Source organism: Amia ocellicauda, chromosome 17, assembly GCF_036373705.1.
Source record: "Amia ocellicauda isolate fAmiCal2 chromosome 17, fAmiCal2.hap1, whole genome shotgun sequence".
NCBI lineage: Eukaryota > Metazoa > Chordata > Actinopteri > Amiiformes > Amiidae > Amia > Amia ocellicauda.
This window is the reverse complement of record NC_089866.1, coordinates 2,482,035-2,500,268: the sequence shown is the minus strand read 5'-3', so window position 1 is coordinate 2,500,268 and position 18,234 is coordinate 2,482,035. Positions and strand designations below refer to the sequence as shown.

General features: G+C 47.6%; 1 protein-coding gene across 1 annotated transcript; it reads left to right on the top strand.

Annotated features, from left to right (window-relative positions):
* The first annotated feature begins 8,885 nt into the window (after positions 1 to 8,885).
* On the top strand, positions 8,886 to 13,438 carry proza (protein Z, vitamin K-dependent plasma glycoprotein a). Its single transcript, XM_066689662.1, has 9 exons — positions 8,886 to 9,030; positions 9,330 to 9,535; positions 10,444 to 10,607; positions 11,063 to 11,087; positions 11,333 to 11,446; positions 11,553 to 11,681; positions 11,909 to 12,012; positions 12,239 to 12,356; positions 12,509 to 13,438. Exons 2-9 carry the CDS (start codon positions 9,460 to 9,462, stop codon positions 13,042 to 13,044), a joined length of 1,266 nt encoding a protein of 421 aa, XP_066545759.1. The 5' UTR covers positions 8,886 to 9,030; positions 9,330 to 9,459; the 3' UTR covers positions 13,045 to 13,438.
* Positions 13,439 to 18,234: the final 4,796 nt, after the last annotated feature.

The following is an 18,234-nucleotide window of genomic DNA, read 5'->3' as shown; positions in this document are numbered from 1 at the left end:
ATAGACACTGAATTATGTTTGCCAAAAAAGACTCATTTTGTCCTCGTCTGACTCTCCGAAAGAGTCATCCTAAAAACCTGTCATATGTGTCCCCGGGGGGTTTGCCAAGTAAAGTGATACGTCTCTATTGATTTCTTGCCCTTTGCCACAGCGGTGATTGTGCATGAAGCTCGTTGGGCCTTGTTGAGGATGAGATAAGCGCAGCAGCCGTGATGTACAATTGCAGAAGCCACTGTAATCCAGTACGGCTTTGTAAAATGTGAGCCGAACTTTCTTCTTCAAAGCAGAACAGCTTTGCGGTCAGTCGCTCCACCGCAAACTAACCTCTGCAAAGAATCATTAGAAGACAGTGAAACAGATCATAACAAAGTCCTGCAAACGTGCATGTCTCCCCCACATGACCAAACACTTTCTAGAGGGCACGCTGGCATTAAATCTGGAGAAGGCTTTTTCCCTCTGGACATTGGCTGTCTGTGGACCCTACTGTCACAGTAAATGGATCAGAAGTACCACACACCAAGCCATCACACAGAAACAGCCCTGGAAAACCATCCTGTTTAAAATGGTCTTAAATGCCTAGAATCAAAGCAGCCTCTCGTTCTCCGTTTGTCCGAAGCACCACTGGCTGTGCCCACGGGCGAGTCCCATGCTGCCAGGTTCTCGCACTCGATTTCACCGATGGCTGCTCATCGCCCATAAACCCAGGGCAGTCGTCGTAAATTAATCTCTCCATACTCATAAACTATTCAATTAAAAATCCCAGCATGTTGAAGCTGTGTAACAATTAAACTTCCTTTTAGGCCAAAACTTTTGAGACATTATTTGGAAGCCTTTTTCTGGAAAACCTGAACCAAGAGCTGTGAATTCATTGCTGCATCCGATCTGAAGAAAAAACACTATTCCTGACCATCTGTGTTTGATTGTAATACACTTAGTGTACATTATAAAAGATGCACAAGAAATTAGTGTACTGCTGGTGAACGTTTACCATATTAAGAAGGGAAAGGCAGCCGTAACATTTTTAGAAATTGTAGTTCGATGACAAGCTGTAAACTACATCGAAAGCCCTAAAGGTGACATGTAACACTCTCATCCAGGCGAATCTTCATGTGGTTTTACTTGGAAGAAATCTTCCAAGAAATGTCGCGCTGACGTAAGTGCGCTGATAAGGGAGACGAGAAAGCACCCCTTCACTTCGCATAAAGACCCTCTCTGCACAGAACTGAGAGACAGGATAATAATGAGACCATTTACTCTGCAGCATAGACAATCCGAGAAGACAATAAAAGGTTTTCTTTGTCCATAAATAGGGTCCTGAGTGTTTTCTCCCTGTGTTTTTGAAGAGTGGGTGGTGAGCGTCCTTTTTGTGGCTCGTCTGCAGATGAAAGGCTCGGGAGAGAGCAGAGACGCTGGCACAGAGCCGTCCCTGTAAATTGCAGTCGAGCTCAGACAATAGGGCAGCATCGTTGTCAGGCTCCTGTCCCGTGTTATCAGCACCATCACAGGGCGCTGCCAGCAGATTGGCTCTTTAGCCTCTCCCCCCAACCTCAGGCAGTAGTTCAAATAAACCCCACTGGTCACCCATATTAAAAAAGGCTTACAATGCAAAGATACTCCTATCAGCTGCAGCGGGCGTTGCTCTGGACAGTTAGGACATCTGAGGGTAGGTTGTGCTGTAGAAAAGTAATCTCTTATATTGGTAAGACTGTGGGTTCGGTGGCACTGGGTCTTCGCAGGCCCTCTCCACAGCTAAGCGCAGAGACAGGAGCCATTGACGGCCAGAAACTTTCCTATGAGACGGCATCACTGTTCTTTTCTGGATCATGTTGACGTTGCACGCATTTTCTCATCGATCTGAGTGTCAGATCTTTCTTTCCTTGATCCGCGGTTCACGGGAAACACTGAATTTCTACAACAACAACAAAACGCAGCCATCCAGTGGAGTGCGATGGGCTGCTGCAGAAATGATGAGATTATTACTGAACATCTCAGATGTAATATAGAGAATGTAACAGAATTGCCTCTTCCAATATCTGCTGGCATGATTTGGCAGCTGGCGTAGAGGAACTGCAAGTGTTAGATGGTGTTCTGCAAATTGCATTCTTCCTTTTATTGCAAGAATTTTTCTTCCTTTTTCTTGTACAATTCTTGCCCTGAAGTGCAATTTAATCCAGTGATGTCATATTGTCTCAAGGATTGACAGCTGTGCTGAATTGCCAAATGAACAACGTACACTGATGTTTGCAGAAACTCTTCTGAGAGTACTCTTCTGTACCGACACTAGGAGCAGCACGGCCTCCAATCCTATTAAGGAAACTAGATGTTTTACTGCATCTGAAAATATTTCCTAGGCGCACCTTATCAACCCACCACACTGGCTTATGAGAAGTGCAATCTGTTCCTTTTATATTAACTATTATATTAGCATTTATTAATTATCTTCTATTGTGTGTGTTACCTTAGTTACAGTTAGGTTAGGATTTTTAGTCTCTTTTATCGCCCACCATTTTATTAAAGGAGATTTTAATTTAGGTTTTATTTATATCTCTGTATTACTCTCACTTAATGTGCCTATTGGCTCCTTGTGCTTCACACCCTGAAGTGTCTTCACAGCTATTGTTAAATACATTTTGGTTGAACTTACCTGTGTCTATCGTGTTGTTTTGGGGTTCTAGTCCAAGTTTGTGCGCAGGAAAAGGGGTGTTTGCAAACTCCCTTCCTCAAAAAAGAAGGATGGCATAGTGTCTTGGTGTCACAGGAGAATTTGCACCCATAGCTTGTGACTTGGTGTGACAAGTCTGTGCTCGAGTGAGCGAGGGCGTAAGGGTGTAGGCAAAGCTAAAAGTCAATGGGACACACTTCAGCGTCATCATTCAGTGCCTTGACCTTTGACCAAGACACAAACTATACGTTCTTTCCCTGTCACATTGTAGTTGACAGGTGCCGAAACGTTTTATCGCTCTACTTTCTAATCATATATTTAAATCATAATTATAGATTAATTGTATATTATCTATGTGACCCCATACAACGTAAATATTAAAAAGTAATTTCCTTGATAAATAACTTAACCATATCTACAACTGCCTAGCCAGCTATATTTACATTACATTTATGATTATGATTACGATATCATTATGATTTTTGGACGCAGCCTCGGTATCGTGGTCTGGCGGTCCGAATCTGCTTCTTCTGCGGCTGCATGACTCAACAGCTGCCAGAGCGGCACATCTGTGAGGGGCGTCTCCCGACTCCGAGGCCAGTATAAATGCGTCCTCTATCAGACATTTATTTTATAATACTGTCTCCTTATCCATGCAATGTATTTATTCATTAAAAAAAAAAAATGACCAAGTCCGTTAATATCTCCCTAGACAGTGCTACCCGTCTCCTTCCCCAACCCCGTCAGCTTCTCTCTCTTCCTTCCAGCTGAGAGGGTCCCATCAGCTCTCTCCACGGCAGACCGTGTGGTCTAGTGTCAGACAGTGACCATTTATTCTCACAGACACTGAGTGGCCCTATGAGACTGACAGAAGTAAAGGAGCTGTCACCTATATAACCCAGAATGCTCGTTTGTGCCAGGAAAAGTCTCGAGCAAACAACTCGCCCCTCCTCCCATGACAGACATCTATTGACTTGTCCAGAAGCATAGCGGGCGGTACCACCACAAGAGAGGAGAGAAGAAAAACAAATGATTTGTTTTCAATCTCTCTCCCTCATATCTGTTTACAGTACATGTCTCTCACAGCAGAGCATATCCATTAACAGGGACACATTTTTACCATTTGGAAATGTTAACCTTTTTTGTTTTTAACAGATGCCAGAATATTTTTCCCAAAAGTTCCAGTGAGCTGAACTGGTTTGTCAGACAACACTGACAGTCCTTCCAGTCGTCTCGCTTTCCTGGAGAGGTCAGAAAATGACGGGCTACCTTTGTCATCTGTGGAGAAAGCACCTTTCCCACCAATGCTTTGTACATATATTGCAGAAGTGGTAGTAGTTCTGTTCATAAAGAATATTGTCCTCTGGAGCCCCACGTTTCTTTTGCCAGGCCCAGTTTAAGCCCAGTCTCTGGCAAATGTTTTTTGTCCTGTGTTTGTTGACACCCCAACATGCCTTGTCTATTATCAGCCACTTGTTGGGTCTCGGCACTCTGGATGGGTGTAATATTGTCAGCATCATTAGCCACCCACTGTTGTGTCAGTGATCCGCAGCGATGTTGGGATACAGCAGGGATTAATCAAGAGCTGGGGGGTTCGCCAGGAACAGAGGACCATAATCAAGGTTACCAGTGAGAGGAGGCCATTCAGACCATTAAGCTTGTGTGGTTGTTAGCTGCTTATTGATCCAGGAAGCTCATCAAGCCTCATTCATGAGCCAGATCAATCAATCACAAGATCACAATCAATCAGTGATGCGATCATGACCCCTCTAACGAGGGCACAACTGGAGAAGAGGTGAATATTAGATGTAATAAATAGTTATTATGTGTGGTGCATTGTGGGTGTTTAAACCCCACCTATTTAACCCAGAATACTCAGAACACATATTACGAGAGTTTATTTCCACTCTTATACAGTCAGCGTGCATTGGTGGACTTCACCCTGTCAATCACACCTTTGTCAAAAATGAACTAAGCTCTGAGGACGGCAGCAACGGCGAAATTGTCCAATGTATCCATTTTGGGAAGGCAAAACAAATAGGTAAGTGTGACCAAAGCACGAATGCCAGCAAAATGCAAGAATAAGAACGTGCAACACATTCATATAGCTTGATTTAAATGTTTATTGTTGCTGATAAAGTTACTTTCATAATTAAAGTCTTCTTTCTGTAATGTTGGGTCCCAGAAGTTAATTTGTGTTTCATTTGGATCTGAACGTTTTATTTAATAGTAGATGTCTCTGTGAAAGTGAACACCTCTGCCTTCAGCTGTTTCAAGTAACTTATCATGCGTATTTAATATATATGTTTATGTGTTATAGCTTAGTTCACAGTGAGTTGTGGGGTGTCGCTGGAAGCCGGTCAGAGATGATGCATTATTCAATTAACCGTGCTTCAGTAATGGCATTGTGTCACGGTTCAGTGGACTCTGTACCGCCTCTCCCGCACTAAGCCTGTATTTGTGGTTCATAGGCATCAGGTTAAGGTTAAATTTGATGGCGTGACGTACAGAGATGATGTGAGAACCTCAGGCGGTATATATCTTCAGGCAGAGAAGCGTAAGATTACAGTCCAGCATTAGTTCACTCTACTCCCGAGTATTTTTAAATTGAAGTGCCAACACAGACACACACTTCTGTAATGTCTCAAGGGTGGGTGTTTTATTTGCATTACTACACAATATTAGACTGTTTTATTGGTAAAAGTATTTTACATTACAGAATAAAAAACATTCAAAATTGTAATACTCATGATTTAAAATAAAATAAAATCCAATTCTAAAACCCATTTCTAAAATCATAAAAATTCTGAAGTAAATCAATCAAAACAGTGAAAGTAAATTCAACATTAAGTGCATTAAGATAAACATTAATGCAAACGAATGCAAGTGAAAACAAAAACCAACAGCAACTAAGGTCAAAACACTCTGGTGCAAACGGAAAATGCATTAGACAAATCAAAAACAAAAAAAGGTAAAAAAACAATTAAAGAAAACAGTCTAATGCATTTAAAAGGAAAAAGAAAAGGAATGGGCAATGCACCAGATAAATCAATACAACAAAATCACCAAACCATAAATTATAATTCCAAGTGCAATACATTAAAATCAATTAAAAAACGTCTTAGACTCGGGCTCCAGCAGGGGGAGTATCCGTCCCCGGATCTTGAATGTGCCAGTTCTTAAAGGCTTCATCCTTGCACTCTGGTAGATCTCCAGATTGATATGGTCTCTCACTAGGACCATGCCCCTCTGCGCGATGACTTTCGGGTCCAGCTCCTGCTTATTGAAAAGACAAATGTTCCGTCCTTCCCACAGGGCCTGTTTCACCGCGCGGACAACACGCCACCAGCACCTCAGGGTAGATGATGTTAGGCCCCTGGCTGGTCCGTACTGGATCTGCTGGGTGGTCGTCCGGGCAGGAACGGTGAACATGAGGAACGGAGAGAACAGGAGCCAGACCCTACAAGCGGAGGTGCAGTCCCTAAAAATATGAGCCTCTGTCTCCCTTCCCAGGCAACCCCTTATAGAGGCAGGTGTCAAACAGGGCCAGGCCCCTTCTGTACATGAACCCTCGGGTGGGGAGACACCGACTCACGGCCATCCAGGAGACATCTTTCTGCATATTTGTAAGGCAAACATGCGTCGCATTAGCGCAGATATTCCGGCAGGTTTCTGGAGGACAATCTTCTATTCTGCTGGTCTCCTGGGTAGATCTCATTTGGCTACAGATGGTCTTGTAGTCCCAGCTGACCAGCACGGCTTTGTGGAGGCCTACTTCGAGTGCTAAGGCTTGAAGCGCCCTGTAGAACAGCGGGGGATCCCACAAGTGCGTCCATGGCACAGAGGCCGAGTAACCTGGATGTTCTTAACCACATGCCCCAGCCCCTGTACCTTAATGAGCCGCACATCATCAGAGACCCCCCTACCTCCATCCAGGGCACCTTTCACCATCTGCACTCATTTGAGCCTCTCCATTTTACTCCCCCAGGGGGAAATATCATGCCGTAGGGAAGAATAGGGAAGAGGATTGTCTTAACGACCAGCACCTTACCAGCTATCGTCAAGGTCCTTGTGCTCCAGACATGGATCTTCCTTTGAACCTTGGATAAGACTTCCTCCCAGCTCCGGGCGCCCGCGTTGGTCCCATCGATCATGATCCCCAGAACCTTGATGGCCAGTTTCACAGGGAACACGGTCGGCGGGCCCCGGCCGACAGGCCATGCCTGGGAGAGGCAGACCTCACTCTTGGCCTTATTCATTCATGGCCTCTGCCCCCGTCGCTCTGCAGAAACTACACATTATTATATAATGCAGAACTGTTTATTTATTTATTTGCTTATTTAATATTTTTTGGTTGCAAGCACTGGCAGGGCGACAGCATGGAGGGGTCTGCTTCTCACCGTGGATCAGCAGAGGGATGAGAAGAGACAATAAAGCTTCCTCCGCGCCCGGTCAGGACGAGTGGTTTAATAAAGCCTCTTTTGATGATGAGAATTAATCACTACAGTATTATGCCGGTCGTTTATCACGTCCCCCATTAGAGACCTGTGCAGGAGGCAGCTGGGGCAGATTTGCCAGGGGCTATCTGTTAAATTCGTGGTAATTCATTAACACTGATTTTTGTTTAAGTCTGTTCTTTTTTTAATGATTCCTACTTCAAGTGAGTGATAGGGGAACATATTAATCTACCCTGCCTAGTAAATAAATAGGAGTATTGTTTACTTATGAATGTATTTATTCACGTGACTCAGGATCCGGGCCTCTGTTAGGGTCTGTCAGCCCTGGTGTTGTCGCTCTACCACCCCCGTGTGGACAGGCTCAGGAGTCCGCACTGCTTCCACGGGAACAGCCTGGTGTCCATTTCAATTAAGGCTTCAGAAGCCCGGATTGATCGCAGGCCTGCTTCTGAGAGATGAGTTAAGACACATCAAAGCACACGTCCCTGGCGGCTCGCCCGGCCCTGCCCCGTCTCTGTTGTCCCGCCCCAGCCATGCATCTCGTTGAACTGCGGCTACAGGGGGTCACAGATGCAGAACAGAGCCCGTAATCAAGGGTCCTGATTCAATCTGTCGAAAGCAGAGGTGGATGTGAGTGCCAGACGCTGCAGACATGACATCTGGGTCTTGTGGGTTATTTTGTGTTGCCACCCCTTCCCTCTCCTGTCTTTAAATCTGAGCGCCGTCTGCAGAGGCTTTAACGAGGGTCTGGTTTGGCTCCTGTGCTTTGATGATCTTGCGCTGCACTGCCACAGAGACGACAAGTAACAAGACTCTGATGTAGCGCCGTCTATTGATTTCTATTACTTTTATGAAATGATGTCCCTCTCACTCTGTCTCTCTCTCTCACTCTCCATCTCACACTCACCAACTCTTTCTCTCTCCTCCTAAACAACCCCACTTAAACAAGCGCGCTGTGCTTATTCCACACCGTACAGCACACTGTCCGCCGGCCGCACTCCTCTGAGCAGGTGCCATTTACTCGGCGCAGTGGCTGCTGTGATGGGGCAGGAGTGTGTGGCGCTTAATGAGACAATAGTGAGCCTGTAAGGGGGTTGGGGAGGTACATTAAGATGTAGTGTTAATCAGAGGGTGAGGGCAGGATGGTTGGTGCTGAAACTAGAAGGGCAGAGTGGGGCAGCAGCCCTCCAATATTATCTGTTTATTTGTTTCTTACTCAGGGTGTCGTACGGTTGTCACAAATTACACATATTTAAAGAAATGCAATGCAACAACGTACAGTTACAACTTCAGTCTAACTACACAATGAACAGAGCGAGTGCAGAGATACAGGCGTGATTCTGAGTTTCAAGCACAAGAAGAAAGTGCCCCCGCAGGTACATCAGGTCCACAAGCAGAGGAATCAAAGCAGGCATAATGATCTAACTAGGGTATAAATCTTCTCGGTCCTTTCAAACAGTCACAGTGGCCACCAGCCAGAGCGGCCAGAGGGCGGTGATCAAAGAGGCTCAGTTCTCTGGCTAAATGTCTGTTTGTGGCGTATGAAGTGATGGTCTGTATCCAGGACTTGAAGAGATGCTGTTGAATGTAACGTCAAGCCATCGGCTGCCACACCGGGCTTGAGTCAGTAACTGGCCCCCTGTTGCCATCTGGTGACTGGAAAGTGTACCTACATGCCACAGGTCTCTGTTTCAGCCCGTGGGGGGAGTCATGATTTGAAAGGGGCTCAGGACAGATTCTGACAAGGTTGTGATTGAGATGTGAGGCTCCGCGTGTGGAGAACAGCCCCCTGAACGCTCAGCGCTAGTGCTGCACTTCACCAGACTGTGGCAGAGGAGGACTGTGGGAATTTCAGGAGGCACCTTTTGATCTTTTTTTTTTTTTGTGCTCTGAATTGGGCAACACTTTTACGTGAGTAATGCAGTTACTGTTAGAGAGACAAACACCACTACTTGGTATCTCTGTCTCTCTCTCCCCCACAATAACTGTCTGTTTCCCAGAACCACTACAATGTTTGTTCTCGTGAAGCTGTGTCTCTGGTCAGACTTGTCACTTTTGTCCTTTTTGCATGGATTGACTCTCACCGAGTGTCTGGAAAGATTTTCAGGCACACACCTGAAAAGGAGCTCTGAATGATAGGGACTGATTGATCAATGATCAACTGTATCAGCCGGGGTTATGCCACAACGTTATGTAAATGTGTGTTTCAGGCCTGGGCTCCACTCCACTACTTGGAAGGCAGAAAGACCGGGGCATTGGCCTCCTTGCTGGAGTCTGGACCTTTGAACCCTGTGCTGTCAATATAGCGAATAGTCTGCCTTCGCCACACAGCACATCAAGATGGACTCCTTTATCATCGTCCTGACCGTCAGCTTAGTGCTGAGCTATGCTGCTGCAGGGCAAGCCTCATGGAAAGGTACGGCTTATTCTCCCCACCAGTCGGTAGCTTTTCTAGCCATTTGCGATGGCCGTTGTGTTCCCAGTGATGCTTTAGGATTAGATGATTCAAATCTGTCTGTAAAGTTTCCACAGAATGCGTCACGACCCGTTCCAGAGTAACGTTGCTGTGTCTTTTCGGAGCTGATGTGATGTTTAAATGAGCAGCACAAAACCGATGGCGTTTTTTACTTACGGATGCAGATGTAGATGTAGAAGGATTTCGGACCCATATCAAAGCAAACTACTGTGTGTGTGTTGATGTAACTCTACCTCGGCACTGGCTTTCAATGCTGTTAATTTCCACAACAAGAATGTAACTGTCCGAAACGCCTGAGTATAATAAGTTAGTTTAATATGTGCAGGATGCATTCGGGTCTTTTCAGAAATAAGGTGAAGCATGATTTTAAAAAGGCTGATGTCTGCTGTATCCCAGGGACATTTGGGGTGAGCCTGTGATCCTGTATCTTGGGGAATGAGGTAAAAGGTAATCCAGACAGAGTGCGTTTTATTTGTTCAGCTTCACTGCGAAGGCCCGGAGCAAACATCGAGTTAATGAGCGACAGATGTGAGCTCTGCGGGGGCGGGGGGTGTAGGTTACAGCTGTGGGAGAAGATCCCAGTTTTTTTCTCCACAGCTGCATTGTTGTGAAACATGTTTACAAATTTTTTTAAATCACAGAGACTCACTTCCTGGCGTAATTACCTCTCGTTCTGATTGGTTCGTGAAGGGAGGCGGAGGCGGCACTTCTGACATCAAGCGGGTCTGGGTGTGAGGAAGACCTGGAATGACAAGAATCCCCCAAAAGCTTCTCTTCTCATTAACCCATATACTGTCCCATAGTGTGTCAGGGCTGCACTCTGCTTAACAGGTTGTGTTTCCCCACAGTGTTCCTGGATAAACACGATGCCAGTGAAGTGATTGCGAGACACAGGCGGGCCAACGAAGGGAATGAAGAGAAGAACCTTCCACCCAACTTGGAGAGAGAGTGTGTGCAGGAGGTGTGCAGCTATGAGGAAGCCCGAGAGATATTCCAGGACACCTACCGCACTGTGAGTACCTTCCCCTGGCCCCCCGGGCTATACTGCCGAATTTGGTGGATGAGAAGAAAATGTATATCTAGCGACAGGGGCAGTTCTTCCCATAAACGGTGAGACGTGCCGGCATTCAGCACATGGCGTTCGGTGTGGCATTAAAGAGCTCTGCTGGTGTGGGTTCCTTCACAGAGACGTAGCTTTGCTCCCGTCAGACAGACTTTATGGTCATTTCCTTTCACAGTTTTTTTGTAGTCAGTCCAATTAATCTCTGAATGAATCAATTCAAAATGAGACTTGTTTATACCAGTCTCCAATGGAGGTTTACCAGGTGACTAATCCAATTCCACCAGAGCATTCACCAACAATGGAGGCATCCAATCCCAGTTTCAGAACGCTGTGCTGTGTCACATAATTTCTCTGTCTGGTGTGTTTCGCAAAGGACTTATCATCTGACTGTCTTCTCGTTTCAGGACATATTCTGGTCCGTCTACGTTGGTGAGTACGCCTAACGCTGTCCCGAACAGTAGCAGGAGTCCAAACATTAGAAAGCTAGTGCCAGTGCAGAAAATAATGTTTTTTTAAATTAAATAAATCACTGTCAATAAAAGCTTTGACTGCCACCCTGGGATGCTGGGGAAACTTCAGCAGATGTGCATCCCATCCCAGCTGGGGCTGAGGTGAGCGAGCCAGGGTGGACACCAGGGCACTGACCGGCTCCCCCTTCCCTCCACTCTCCGCAGACGGGGACCAGTGTGCCGGCAAGCCCTGCAAGAACGGGGGTATGTGTGCCGACAGTGTGGGCAGCTTCGACTGCGTGTGCAAACACGGCTTCGTTGGACCGCTCTGTGAGATAGGTAAAACCCTGAGACCACCCGTCTCAGCTCATTCTCCATCGCTGTGTTTGTTCTGCTTTTAATAAATGTAGGGATTTGATGAAATGATCACTGGTTTTCTCTCCAGATCAAACCGTCTGCACCGTGAATGAGACCAGAGGCTGCAGTCAGTTCTGCAAGCCTGGGTACCAGTCGTACGAGTGCTCCTGTGCCAAGGGATATAAACTCAAGCAATACGAGAAGTGTGAAGCTACAGGTATGAGCTATTTGTAATGCTTTGGCCATCAAATCATCATCACTAGAGAGCAGTTTACTTCACCTGGACGTCAGGAGGACAGACAGCAGTAGAGATTACAAAAAAAAACAGATATGTAAACAAATGAAGTTGTGATCTATAAGTAGGACAGTAGTCCTTCAGCATGTGAAAGGTTTCTTGAAGAACCAGGCAGGGTGTAACACAGCTCTCCTGTGATCTGCTGGCAGAACTATTCTCCTGCGGGAAGTTGGACAGCAGATCCCGGCTGCGGGACTCGAAGATCCGGACACTCACGCAACAGGACTGCCAGACAGATGAGTGTCCCTGGCAGGTAGTGTGACACCACTGGGGGGGGCACTGTTACCCAACTGCACTTAGATTGTTTGGAGCTGTGGGGGCATCTTGCGGTTTTGGGAGGAAAGTGAGCGAACAGCAGGGGGCTCTCTGTGTCCACTGCGCTGATCAACCCCTCCTCTGAGCAGGTACACCTGGAGTTTAAGGGGAGAAGTGCAAATGTATATACATGTATAGTGGTGTGGTTGTTTCTTGTGCAACAGGTTCTGCTGAAGAGCGAGGAGTCGGACGGGTTCTGCAGCGGCGTCATCCTCAAAGACAACCTGGTGCTCACCACGGCCCAGTGCGCCTCCATGTTCTCCAACTTTCAGGTCATTGTTGGTAAGTTCAAAAGGGTGCTGGGGGTTCAGTCCCTGTCCGCTCCCCAAGCTGCGGGCCGGCAACCGATCTCAGCGCTGGAATCAAGCGCTCCTCTGCTCCCCCCCCCTAGCCGGTTGCTCACCATCATACCTGTACCCTCTTGTCTGGCCTAGGAAAGAGGAAGATCCCTTATGAGGAGGGGGAGCAGGTGTTGTATGTGTCCACCATTCACAAGCACCCCAAATACCAGGAGGGCCAGCCGGACAACGACCTGGCGCTGCTCAAGCTCAGGGGCAGGATCACCTTCAAGAAGTCGGCCGTCGCGCCCTGCCTCCCTGAGAGGGACTTTGCCGAGAACGCACTGATGGGCAGAGGGCCACGGACGGCGCTGGTGATGGGCTACAGCTACAGCGGTGGCAGCGTCCTGCAGGGCAACCTCCAGCTCGCCTCCCTGCCCTACCTGCCCCTGCAGCAGTGCCGGGAGACGCACAGCACCTCCCTCACCAACAAGATGTTCTGCACCTCCCACCCCCCAAGCGAGAGCTGCTTCTTCGGCCCCGGCAGCCCCGTGATCACCGTCTACAAGCAGGTCGCCTTCCTGACCGGCGTCCTCAGCCGGCCTCAGGGCTTCGACTGCGACAAGGGCTACGTCTACCAGAAGATCTCCAGGTTCCTGCCCTGGCTCAGACCGTTCATGGAGACGCGCTGAAGGAAGAGCCAAGCAGGAGCCAGCTGGCGAGGCAGGGCGGGGCGGGGGGTAAGGGGAGCTGGAAGCTGGGCATTAGAAGAAATATACGGAAGTGTATTGTTGGCTGTTCCTTGTCCATAGCATCTCTTTAACACTTTTCACCAAATTTATATATATGGCTCAATCGATGAATAAATAAATTCCACCGGGCGTAAAGTGCAGTTTAAATTTCATGGCTTGAGTCGTGTTACTGTTTTGTTTGCTTAGTGTAATTTTTTACACACTTTGCTTTAGAATCTGTACGTTTGTTCCCCTGAAGTCAGTGAGTTCGCTGGCAATTTCAGCAACGTGTGACTCTTGCCTTCATCATTGTGTCTCTCAGTCTCAAGTGCTCTATTAAATCGCTCGCAATCTTTTCCAGCCTTTCTTTTCAGTCCTATCCTGGTCGAGCCTGTGTTTTTGTCCACTGGGTGGCGCGATTGCCCCACACTTACAGGAGAGTTCAGCCCACCCTTCTGTTTGGCAAAACTCATACACATGTAAAACAAATCTGCATGTATTTATTTTTTGGGTCAAACTACATTTTATTGTTTTACTTATTTAAAATGACATCACCTGCTGTCATACAGGCAGCTTTGTATTCGTACACGTTGGCAGCCGCTCTGTTTGTGACGGTTGAGCCGTTTCAAGCGTGTGTAAGTGGCTGCGTTGCTGTGGTGATGGCAGGTAAAGTAGCCGCATGGGTGGAGGCCGGGGGGGGCACTGGAGCGCGCTTGAACAGCTCTCCTCCGGTTCGCACACCTAGAAGGATTCACTCACACGGGTTTCTGTACACACTAATCAGTTTGTTTATTTTGGGAGGGAATCGCTAACTGTCCCCCACTGTGAACCCGCCACTTTGAATCGGCAATCTGCAGCAGCGTGTGTCGATCCTCGCGTGCCGCTCTCACACCGGATTGATCGCGTGCCTCGCTGTGATTGCCTTCAGCACAGGATGCAGTCCACACTGCTTCTGGTTCTCCTCGATGGATGGGAGACTGCGGGAAGGCAACAGGGATGATTGAGATTGATCTACCTGCAATTTATTTTCAATTAGCAGGTTGTGACGAGGATCGAGGGCTACATAGAAGAGCGTGCAGAAGAAGAGAGTTTGGGAAATCAAAAGAATTGAAAGGACTGAGTTTTAGTTCTTTATTATGTAGGGTGAGTTTTAGTCCATCATTACAGGTATTTGGCCACAGCATTTTGAGCCCCAGTTTCTGTATTTAGGAGATGCAACGCTGATGATAATTCTCAGTCTGTATTCACAGGTTTGTACTTGCATGTATGAATACAATCAAATCGAACTGGGCAAAATGCCTTCTACTTGCTTCCTAGAGTCGTGAAATTGAATCAAACCATCTGGTAATATTTATTTTTTAATTAATATATATATGTGTGATTTCATTCATCGTTTCCAATATTGCAGAATCCAGGGAGTGGGAATGGCAGCTTTAGAGTGAAAACTTATTTTCCGAAGCGCCGTTCTGCAGACGAGCTCGTACTGGGGGCTCCTGGGCCATCTCTCACCTGACTACTTGTAACCAGCCGAGTTGTCCAGCGAAAGTATTTCTCCGGGGCTATTTAGCCGCTGTTGCCCGCTGTGTGGTTTATCCTGAGCTGGCCCGCACATGGCAGGGCTGTCAAGGGGGGAAACGCTGGCGCGGACCCCCTGGGAGTCGTCCTCCGTGGCCGTCCGGGACAAGGGGCCAGTGACGAGGATAAACCCTGTGCTCTCTCCCGGTTCGGCTCTCAAAGAGACACTGCAGTGCTTCTGCCCACGCAGCCCGTTGCCATGGCATTCTCCCCGGAGACCTGTTGCTTCCTCCAAAAAACCTCCGGCTCGCCTTTGTCTCGAGATTTCCACCGCCCGTGCGGATTAACCCCGGGGACCGGCTTCCTTCCTCTCGCTGGCCGGTGCTCCTGCTCGCTCTGCCACCTCGATTCGTCCTCTTTTGTCCTCACCGCGGCTCTGGAGAGCAGAGAGAGAGAGTGAGAGACATCTCAGGGTGGACAATAGGCCCCTGAGGAGCCCTGCGCTCAGCCTTTGTGGCATCTCCACGCCTGGAGGCCTAGTCTGTGTACTCAGTAGCCTGCCAGAGAGATGAAGTCACCTTCAAAAAAAAAAAAATACATATATATATATATATATATATATATATATATAGTTGTATTTTCAATATCTGTACCATGGCAAGGTGACCCAGTTACGAGCTGCCTGCTGTACGGCTTTTCTAATCCCTGCAGGACTGTGGGGTGGTTTTCTGTGTTGTCGAGTGTTTGGCTGGTGGGCAGGTAACACAGATATCAGCTGTGCTACATTGGCTGTGCAGTGGACCAGATCTGGGCAGTGGCTTTCAATACTTAGCCGTCTAAACCCCTGTATCTTCCACCTCTCACTGCAGTGCTTAACTGTCTAATTGAAATGTTACGTTGTGTATCGACACTGTGTTTGCACGGCGACTATATCAATATCTTTCTTATATCACGTGTTCCTGTTCAAGCGAAGGGCTTTGAGTGGATGGTGAGTTTTCCCTAACTGTGACCCAAAAAAACACAAAACCACTGTCTATACGAAACACGCATGTATTCATACACGCCATGTGCTTCTCCAGCCAGTAGGGGTCATCTGATCCATATCTCTCCCACTGAGAGGAAAACACTGCTGCCATTGCGCACGGCCCGAGCAGCACACTCACAGCCCAATGGTACGGGGGGGGCAATGTTCTCCAGCAGTGATGCTCCGTTAGGGGTTCAGAGCAATTTAAGATACAAGTTCGAGAGTTACATTTAAGTGGAAGTGTTTTTATTTCTTCCCCAGCCTGGACTCCTACCAACAACTTTCTGCAAAGGAGGCAGATGTGCAAACGCCCTGCTAATTAAGCAATCCCTCTGGAGCTGGTATGTGCCCAAGTCTCTGTACACACGCACATCTGCCTATCTGGCAGTAGGCACTAGGAGCCACGTCTGCCACTACTGTCCTGTGAGAATATTATCCCATATACATTCATATACATTGTCCTTGTCAGGCCAGTCACTGACAGAGTGTATTACCGCAGTGCTTCTGAGGCAGTGGTTTGAGCTGAAGGGAGCACGATGTTCGCCCCAGCGCTTCGATTTGTACACGTATCCAAACACGCGTGATCGTGCTACCGTACTCTGGGCTGTGAGGGCTGTGTACCCCTCTGTAACGCTTGCCCACAATCCCTATCTCAGCAGCCTGGACGACTTGCCTCCTGCGCCCTCCCCTACGCCAGGATGAGCCGCCGATCCCCCCAACTCCCCCACTCCCCACCCCCTCGCCTCCCCCAGGACCTCCCTGTCACTCCCCATCACTCGGCATCGCTCTCCGCCGGGCTTGCGAGAGGCATGTGCGCGCGAGGCACACGGAGTCACATGGCGTGGCCCACTGTGCCAGACAGCATCAGCTTCCACCCGGCTACTAATTGTGCATCACCGGAAAGATAACATCATTTTCTCATCGGATGCCTCGGCAAGGGCCTCGTCATGAGCCACGATACTGAGATGCCCCGGTAATGCGATTCTGGGAAGAGAGCGACTGTGGCTTTAACTCGTGGTTGATTTATTTATTTCTCCGTTTCTTTGTTTGTTTGTTTGTGGTATCGGGTTGTAATAAATGAATCCTGTGAAAGCAGTAATCTTCAGCCGGGCCCCGCAGTGCTGATATAGACACGGTTCTTGTTTGTTTTGTTTAGTCAGACATTTTGCTTTCAGACTCCTTGTGTATCCTGCTTGACATCCTGTGTGTAAAATCCTCACATGTCCCAGACTGTATAAGTAAATTAGAGCATGTGAGTAATGTATACATAATGTCAAGTAGCCTTCATGTCGATAATAACTGTTTAGGCGCTGGCTGTATTGAAATCCTGGAGCTGGAGTTGTGAGAGTGTGCCCTGGGTGAGAAGGGAGGGAAGACAACGTTAAAGCCTCATTTTCCCAGTTTAAATGCAGAAGTGAAGTACTGTACATATGAGACACTGATACTAGAGGCTTGGGGCCCTAATCATAAAATGTTTACTACCACACACCCCTTGTCTTCTTACTCTCACTGCATCAGGGGTTTCTTTTCATTCTGTCCACTGAAGACTTGTCATGATGAGCTTGTCATGTTGGGCACTTCTTCCGAACAGGAATGCGAACTCGAGTCTCCGAATTGTTGAGAGAAAGGGAAGACCGCTGCTCTATCGTGAAGCAAACGCAGACAGTGAACGCATTTAATCAGATCAAACGAGCACACAGTGTCTGCCAAGCGGGCAATATAATATTTGGCAAGCTGTGGCCTTTTGCTCGCCTCTTAGAGTCTAATTTAATACAGTGTAAAACAAGATCTAAATACCATCAGCATTGAGCCTGTTTTTTGCAGTGCTGTTCAGCTTTTCCTGTCTCTGCCAAAAAGTGTGACTGGTTCTTTCCCAGGGTGTGTAGATCAGGTACCATCATTAAAGGACTTCTCAGAGGAAGGAAACGGCACTGAATTTCTTTGATCACAGGTATCACAGTGCAAAGGGCTTGAGCTGAAGTAACTAATCTTACTGAAATGGCACGGCAGATGAAGTGAGGATAATCTGTTCCTATACTTAGCCATTAGTCAATTAATCCCTGAACGAGTCAGCAATTTCTTCAGCAGTGAAATGCTAATAGCCCGCTGGCTAACGAGGGGTGGGGGGGCAGAGGTCATTATTGCTCGAGCTCGGAGGAAAGCGAGATTTGATATGTGATGAGGGCTGATTAACTTCAGGGTCTGTGCAGGCGACTCACAGACAGTCAGGATGTGCCGGGAATTGTGAGGCCGTAGTGGTGAGTTGTTGAGTGGTCCGGGCCGGGGTGGGTTGTGATTACTGGGACAAGTCCCCCCTGCCCCACCTAATCCTACGCCTTTGTATCTCTTCAAAACTCTTCATGGCAACTCTTGAAGTCTCATGAAGACTTTGGAGTGGGAATCGAGTTCTCTTATTCGAACAACTGCGATTTGACAACAAACTGTCCATTTAAAGTAGTGATGACATTCACCGCATGAGCTCAAAGCTGACCTGCCTATAAATACCCTGGCATCACAAGCTTTCTCCTCACACTGCAGCTGGGCCATGGCACAACTCCATCACAGCCTCCCAGTCTCAGATATAGACCCACATGTCTGACTGGCAACCCTAC